At 43.1% G+C, this 7,940-nt stretch overlaps 1 protein-coding gene across 1 annotated transcript in view; it reads left to right on the top strand.

Annotated features, from left to right (window-relative positions):
* MYLIP (myosin regulatory light chain interacting protein) overlaps positions 1-7,069 on the top strand; it is a 19,836-nt gene extending 12,767 nt beyond the window's left edge. The window contains exons 3-7 of the mRNA XM_003788320.3: positions 436-621; positions 1,927-2,124; positions 2,672-2,836; positions 3,700-4,120; positions 5,524-7,069. Of these exons, the coding sequence (XP_003788368.1) occupies positions 436-621; positions 1,927-2,124; positions 2,672-2,836; positions 3,700-4,120; positions 5,524-5,613 (1,060 nt within the window). The 3' untranslated portion in view covers positions 5,614-7,069. The remainder of the gene's footprint in view (positions 1-435; positions 622-1,926; positions 2,125-2,671; positions 2,837-3,699; positions 4,121-5,523) is intronic.
* Positions 7,070-7,940: the final 871 nt, after the last annotated feature.

The raw sequence follows: 7,940 nt of genomic DNA on the forward strand, positions 1-7,940 counted from the left end.
GGAGACTCGCTTGAGCCCAGGAGTTGGAGGTTGCTGTGAGCTGTGATGCCATAGCACTCTACCCAGGGGGACAGCTTGAGGCTCTGTCTCCAAAAAAAATTTGTGTTGTTTGGGTTACAGTTTTTATTCCAGAGAAAGTAAGTCCTTATTTTTATTTTGTCTTAATCCTAATGATAAAAACGTGTTCTTTCATGTTAAGCATTTTCAGTGTGACTTTTTTTTTTTTTTTTTTTTTTCAGTTTTTGGCCCAGGCTGGGTTTAAACCTGCCACCTGCAGCGCCCTACTCCTTTGAGCCACAGGTGCCGCCCCTTCAGTGCGACTTTTTAAAGTGCCTTTTTTTTTTTTTACTTAACAGTGATTGTGAAATTGCTCAGTAAGTTGGTCTGATACTTGGATATCCCCACACACAACCTCATTTTCACATTGCTTTGCAGGCATATCTTTTTCTTGCACATCAAGGAGGCCCTCTTGGCAGGCCACCTCCTGTGTTCCCCAGAGCAGGCAGTGGAACTCAGCGCCCTCCTTGCCCAGACCAAGTTTGGAGACTACAACCAGAACACTGCCAAGTATAACTACGAGGAGCTGTGTGCCAAGGAGCTCTGCAGCACCACTTTGAACAGGTGAGGCTGTGTTCCTAGCGCTGTCTAATGTATAGATATTTCCAGAAGAAAATGAATCTGTAGTATGTGCAGGAAATTTGTGAGGTTAAGACTGAGCATTGCCCAGTTTAACCAGTTATTTTCAAAAGGATTCGTTAACCTTTTGTTTGAGAAACTTCATAAACATGAAACAATCCACACAAATCAATGCCCAGATGAGATGCTATATGGTAAGAATCTTAAAAAAACCGTGACCTTTTAAGAAAACAGTCAGTCATGTATATTGATGTTTTCTTCAACCCAGCAAGAATTAAACTATGGCTAACATAGGTGTCTTTATTATCTATCCCACATACTGTCACCCTGAAACTTAGGGGCTTAAAGCAACAAACACTGACTCATGGTTCTGTGGGTCAGGAATCTGGCTGTGACTTAGCTGGGTCCTCAGGCTCCGGAGACTGTAGTCAAGCTATTTACTGGTAGAGCTCAATCTCATCTGAAGCTTCCACTGAGGGTGGATCCAATTCCAGGCCGACCCGTGTGGTCCTGTGGCCAGCCTGTTTCCTGGCCAGCCCTTCAGGCAAGGCTGTTTCATGACACTGTAGCTGGTTTCCCCCAGGGTGAGTGATACAAGTTAGAGCAAGAGAGAACACTCAAAATAGGAATCATGTCTTTTCATAATTTCATCTCAGAAGTGAGTGAGAATTTCTCAGAAGAAATTCATGAACATGGAAATTTTTCTTATGTATCTTTTTAGAGATTTTCCATAATTCTTCCAATTCATCTCCATCAAAGTTTTTTCTACTGAATATTTATTTATTTATTTATTTATTTTTTTTTTTTTGAGACAGAGCCTCAAGCTGTCCCCCTGGGTAGAGTGCCGTGGCATTACAGCTCACAGCAACCTCCAACTCCTGGGCTCAAGCGAGTCTCCTGCCTCCGCCTCCTAAGTAGCTGGGACCACAGGCGCCCGCTACAACGCCAGGCTATTTTTTGGTTGTAGCCGTCATTGTTGTTTGGTGGGTCCGGGCTGGGGATTTGAACCCGCCACCTTAGGTGTACGTGGCTGGCGCCTTAGCCGGTTGAGCTATAGGCGCCGAGCCTCTACTGAATATTTAATAGTCAAGGTCCTGAACAGTGTCTTAGAATTATTTTATGGTAAGTTTGCTAAATAAACGAAACATCAATCAGATAATAGTTTTAAGTTCTTATGATTCATAAAGGATAGTGTCTGTATACTTTGCCAGTTAAAATTATATGGATTTACTTCTAACGACTGCGTGAGTTAATCTCTGTACCACTCTCTGTCCTTTTGGTGTCCTATAGCATTGTTGCAAAGCATAAGGAGCTGGAGGGGACCAGCCAGGCTTCGGCTGAATACCAGGTCCTGCAGATTGTGTCCGCAATGGAAAACTACGGCATTGAGTGGCACTCGGTGAGGGACAGCGAAGGGCAGAAGCTCCTCATTGGGGTTGGACCCGAAGGAATCTCAATTTGTAAAGATGACTTTAGCCCAATTAACAGGTAAGCCAGGTCTTACATATATATATATATGGTTTAAAAAATGTAAGACCATATTGTATTATATATATATGTGTGTGTGTATAATATATATATACACACACATATATATATAAAATCTGTAGCTCTCAACATGAAAATAGAAAAGAGAGAGGGATTTACTAGCCAGTCGTCTCTTAGGAGTAAAAAGTTTCATTCAGGTCTTAATAACCATTTAATTATTTAGTAAATGCTAATTCAAAGCTTACCGTGAGACAGTTAATATTTTTCACATTAGTCATTCATGGTCATAAAAACCTCATTTTTACCTCTATGTGGACAAACACACCCCCCCCACATCCCCCTCCCCCATCCCCAAACTGCCCTCCACTTATGCACAACAGCTTTTCAATGTGCCTTTGTCACTAGGGAGCAGCCTGGTGATGCGATAGCCCCAGATGAGCAGTCTGTTTTTTCTGCTAGGTCATGAGCAAGTGGGATCCTAAAAGGCACAGACAATGTGACGAGTCGCTCCTTGGGGTACGCTCACATTTCTCTTCCCGTCTCTTAGGATAGCTTATCCTGTGGTGCAGATGGCCACGCAGTCAGGAAAGAATGTGTACTTGACGGTCACCAAGGAGTCTGGGAACAGCATCGTGCTCTTGTTTAAAATGATCAGCACCAGGGCAGCCAGCGGACTCTACCGAGCGATAACTGAGACGCACGCTTTCTACAGGCATGTATTGCCTTGACGGTAAACCTGCAGCTCAGCTCGGAGATTTCTAGGTGACAACCAGGGTTCCGCAGTTTCCTGCATTGTGTGTCAGTGAGTCTGGTACAGAATATAAGCAAGGGCTGCTTCTGAGCGTTCTGTCTGGGCGGTGGCCCTGCTTCGGAATGTGTGTGCGTGTGGGCTGCGCACCCCCCACCCCACCCCCGGCTTAACTCTGACTCCTTGTATGACTCCTCCTTGAGACAACCCTGCCAGGTCTGGCTGTCGCCTGCTGCTTTGCCCCTTTCCGGCAGGAGGATGACATAGATTGTCTTTTCTTTCTGGGAGAGCTGCTATCCTGAATCCTCACCACATATGCAGGGATCTTTTAATAGCAATATCAATCCCCTCATTTCAGAGGGTACTTTAAAGCCAAGTTGTTATTAGACTCCAGTTTTTGAAAAATTAAAGCCAAGAAATTTCATTGGTAGGCAGCTTATCACTTTTTGATATTAAAATAGACGCACAAATTGTGAATAGAATGGAACATTTTGTAGACATTTTTAAGATAGAAGCCAAAACATCCAAGAAAAATGTCCTCTGTCTTCTTAAGCTGCTTTGGACTGTAGCTCGCTTCCTAGAGAAGGAGGTATGTTCACTGTCTTCTGTCCTTAGGGCTGCTTTATCAGAGCTGTTGTGCAGATGTTTGAGAAACACTGAAGTGGAACCATTGAGATATTTAACACATACTGGAAGAACTTACTTTCACACAGGCAAAGAGCACTAGCACATGTCTGCTGACCTGACCGTCCTTACTGACAGCGGTGAATTACAGAGCTGCCCAGGCACTTTGGTGTTAAAGTAGATGTTCGATCTTTGCCTTGCAGATGTGACACGGTGACCAGCGCTGTCATGATGCAGTATAGTCGCGACTTGAAGGGCCATTTGGCGTCTCTATTTCTGAATGAGAATATTAACCTTGGCAAGAAGTATGTCTTCGATATTAAAAGAACATCAAAGGAGGTTTACGATCATGCCAGGAGGGCTCTGTACAATGCCGGCGTTGTGGACCTTGTTTCCAGAAGCAACCAGAGCCCGCCAACCTCACCGCTGAAGTCCTCAGACAGCAGCATGAACTGCAGCAGCTGCGAGGGCCTCAGCTGCCAGCAGACCAGGGCGCTGCAGGAGAAGCTGCGCAAGCTGAAGGAGGCCATGCTGTGCATGGTGTGCTGTGAGGAGGAGATCGACTCCACCTTCTGCCCCTGCGGCCACACTGTGTGCTGCGAGAGCTGTGCCGCCCAGCTGCAGGTAGGGCACCCTTTGGCTGCAGAGAATGGTTATTTGGTGACCTAAAAGGGCATTGTCCTTTGGAGACATAATAGATTAGCATACTGTTACCTATTCAATAGCATAATTACTCAAAATCATAGTTTCGTTTTGTTTTTTCAAGTTGTGGAACCGAGGCTCAGATCCATGAGGTAACATCCAGTTAGTAAGACCAAAGACTAGAACCCAGACCTCCCACAACGCGGCCCAGGGCTGCCTCTTCCATCTCATGTCACCTCCCACTTTCTGATACTTAGGATGGTCTTTATTATCTCTTTAAAATATTTTGAAAGAATACTTAGAAGTTTTAGTTCAGTTAACTTTCAGTTATCCGTGGAGGGTGGCTTAATGCCTGAGTGTTTGTGATTCATTTTCTTTTTTTACTGTGTATGCCTTAAGGGAAGAGGGATTATCTGTTACTTATTAGGAAGTAACTAATCTTAATAGAAAAATAAAACAAAAATAATGTATTTTTTTTCCTTACATTCTTTTTGCATGAAAAGGAACTTTACATTTCCACTTACAGTAATTTTTTTAATTTGATTTCATTTCAGGAGTGTCTGCTAAATGTCATTTTGGTTTTATGTAAAACTAGCCTTAAGTCTGATGGCACTTAGTCCCTGAGAAACTGCTCATTTCAGAGCTACTTTTCAGGCTAGATAATGATCTCCCAGGACACCCATGTCCTTCTTAAGAGTGGGCCAGGCAACTACTATGGCTTATTTCCCCAGGAGCAGTCAAGGCTTGTCTTTCTCTGCCCACACACTCTCACCCGGATGCCTGAGTCTCCTCTGAGGGCTGACAGAGGGCACGTGCTTGCTGAGAGGCCAGCCGGGAATGTAGATCTGTTGCCTGTGGGTAGGAACAGAGCTATGCTCCCTGGCCATGTGGGCAGCAGCGCGATTAATGTTGTCCTGTCAACTGAACCAAGGACACACAATTTCTGGAAGGGTCTCCTGCATTACTGCCTGAAATGTTATCTTGTACTCGTGTAGGGACACAATCTGCACAGAAAGAAGTCTCTGGAATTGCTCCACTCGGTGTGTCTTTTTTTTTTTTTTTTTTTTTGCAGTTTTTTTGGCCGGGCAGGTTTGAAACTGCCACCTCTGGTATATGGGGCTGGCGCCTTACTCCTTTGAACCACAGGTGCCGCCCCACTGGGTATGTCTTGTTGAGACGCACAACCTATTTAATTTTCTTCAGTTTATAACGTTTTCATAGTATTTATTTTTAAGCCCTTGTAAAGTATAAACTTTCAAACTCACGGGAACACAAAGCTCTCTACCAGTTAGAAGCTCGGAGTCATTTTGATCACAACTTATGAACGCCGTAGGGACCCAGGCCTTCCGAGGCTTTCATTCTAACTGTAGGCTCCTCTCTTGCAGTCGTGTCCAGTCTGCAGGTCACGCGTGGAGCACGTCCAGCACGTCTATCTGCCGACTCACACCAGTCTGCTGAATCTAACTGTAATCTAGTCTGTTGCGCACTGATTGGACTTCTGTGTTTCCATGAACTGCACTATTATAAACTACACAAAGGATCAGATCATGGAGAAAGTAATTTACTTCTGTACCCATCTGCCATAAAAGAAGAAGGAGATAAGAACACAGCTGCTCCTCACTGCAAAAACATATCCATGTGTAGAATCGACGCCATTGGTGGGCCTGGATAGAGCTCTGGGACACAGACACGTTCCTGGGACTTTCATTTTTTTTTATGATCAAGTAAAGGAATAGGTAAAATCTTCAATGTCAGTTAAGTGGCAGGAAAGTTGGGTACCTTTTAGGAAACGATGTTGTAAGTCTCCTTAATGAATCCCAAGGTAAATTTCCTACCTGCAGCAGATTTTGTAACAATTAGTTTTAAGAACTTAAACCTGGTTCATTTTGTATAGTCATGGAGCTCCGAACATTTTTAATAGGAAAATTTTTCTTAAAGAGTTGTCATTTTAATGTCATTTCTGTTTATAAAACTTGTTCCAGAATGATTGGAAGGCCAACAGATTCAAAATTCAATTCTGTGACTTTTTAAAAGTTGACAATAATGTTGTCAGATTGAAACCCGTCTGGCTAGGAGAAAGCAGATCCCTCAGTGTGGGTGGCCTCCTGGGTTTTTGCTCCCTCCATCCCACCCCCAAAGCCTTTCAATTATAAAATGCTAACAGTTTGGTTATAAGATTTCTGTGGAGTCGTCAAGCACTCCTCAGGACCTTTAGGTTAGTAGGATATTATATTTCAGACTAAGAAGGGCGAGCGTTCTCGGGGAGCAGAGCTCACGGAGAGATGAAGCCTCACGTGTGTAAATGACAGTGGTTTGTCATTTTTCCCAAGCACTCGACTCCAGTCTCACCCATCAGTGTCGCTTTGCTTGAACGATCCAGCCTTTCATAGCCTTATCGTACATGTATCTAGATGTCATATCCCTTCTGTCTCTGCTTTTTGTGTGTGTTTCTTTAAATCAGCGCTTAGGTATTAACTTTGGATTGTCTCCTCTGTGTGTTTCAGGGGGTTTTGGTTCTGTTTGTTTTGGTCTTCTTAAAACACGTTTTCCACTCCCACTTGGGCATTTTGGAAGCTGGTCAGCTGGCAGGTTTTCTGGGATGTCAGGGAACCTGGATGACCTTATCGGGTGCAATACTAGCTAAGGTAAAGCTAGAAACCTACACTGTCACTTTACTGAGATTTCTGAGTATACTTTTCATATTGCCTTAATGTAGCAGTAATGTGTTTATGCATTTGTTTCTTTGCACAGACATTTTGTCAGATATTAAAACTCTACTTTTTTATGGCACATATTAGCATATAAGCCTTTATTCCAAGAGGTATTTATTTTTTCACTTGTAAAAAAATAATGTTTCCACATAAAGAACTCTGTTATATCCTAAAGGACTTCTGTCTTTTATATTCAGGATAATAAAGACTTTAAAGCAAACATGGATATTCATATTGTCAAAAGTTATTGTCATTTAAGCCGATTTTATTCATTTAAATGAAACAAGGATAACATCACAGTTGATATCCAGTTTGGTCTTAATGTGGAAAATGTGGAAATGTTTAGGATATTGTCTCTAATTGAGATCATTTCACCCAGTTACTTTCTATGTTTTCAGGTTATAGGATTGGAACATAGGGGGAAAGAGGGTGATATACATAAGTAGATGAAAAGTAAAAATCAGGAAAAGGACTGGAAGGTATTGGAGAAGGAAGGGAATGCCAGAGTTGGAAGTTAACAGTCAAAAGCCGAGAGCATGCTGCTGTCACGCCGCCTGGACGGGACAGGTGGGTCCCACTGTCAGGGTCTCAGGCCACACAGCCTAGGACCACGTCCCTGCCGGACTGCAGTCTGCCGCTAGGTCCCAGCTGTCCTACACAGGCCAGCAAGTGCTCATTGTGTTGTTCGTGATGATAAAAATCTGATAATTACCTGTAACAGTCGAAGGAAATAAATAATTTTTTAAAAATTGAAGGCAGGGGGATTTGTTTTCCAGTATACCTATATCTAAGTCAATCTTCCTCAGCTTCTAGGGATTATTTGTTCATTCAACACATTTATGGAACACCTATGTTGTTGTCGAGCCCTGGAAATTTAACAGCCATTGAGACATGAGTGATTCAGGATGCCTGTATCAGATACTTAGCCTGAATGTATAGAGTTGTCTCTGTACAGAAGTTATATAACATTCAAAATCCTAGAATGTTAGCAATGGAGGGGATCTTAGGCACGGCAGTCTCAAAATGCTAGCCAGGTGGATGAGAGGAAGGAAGGATGGATGATGGATGGATGATGGATGGATGATGGATGG

Source organism: Otolemur garnettii, unplaced genomic scaffold (genome assembly GCF_000181295.1).
Source record: "Otolemur garnettii isolate 467f Iridium unplaced genomic scaffold, OtoGar3 scaffold00026, whole genome shotgun sequence".
NCBI classification, from domain to species: Eukaryota; Metazoa; Chordata; class Mammalia; order Primates; family Galagidae; genus Otolemur; species Otolemur garnettii.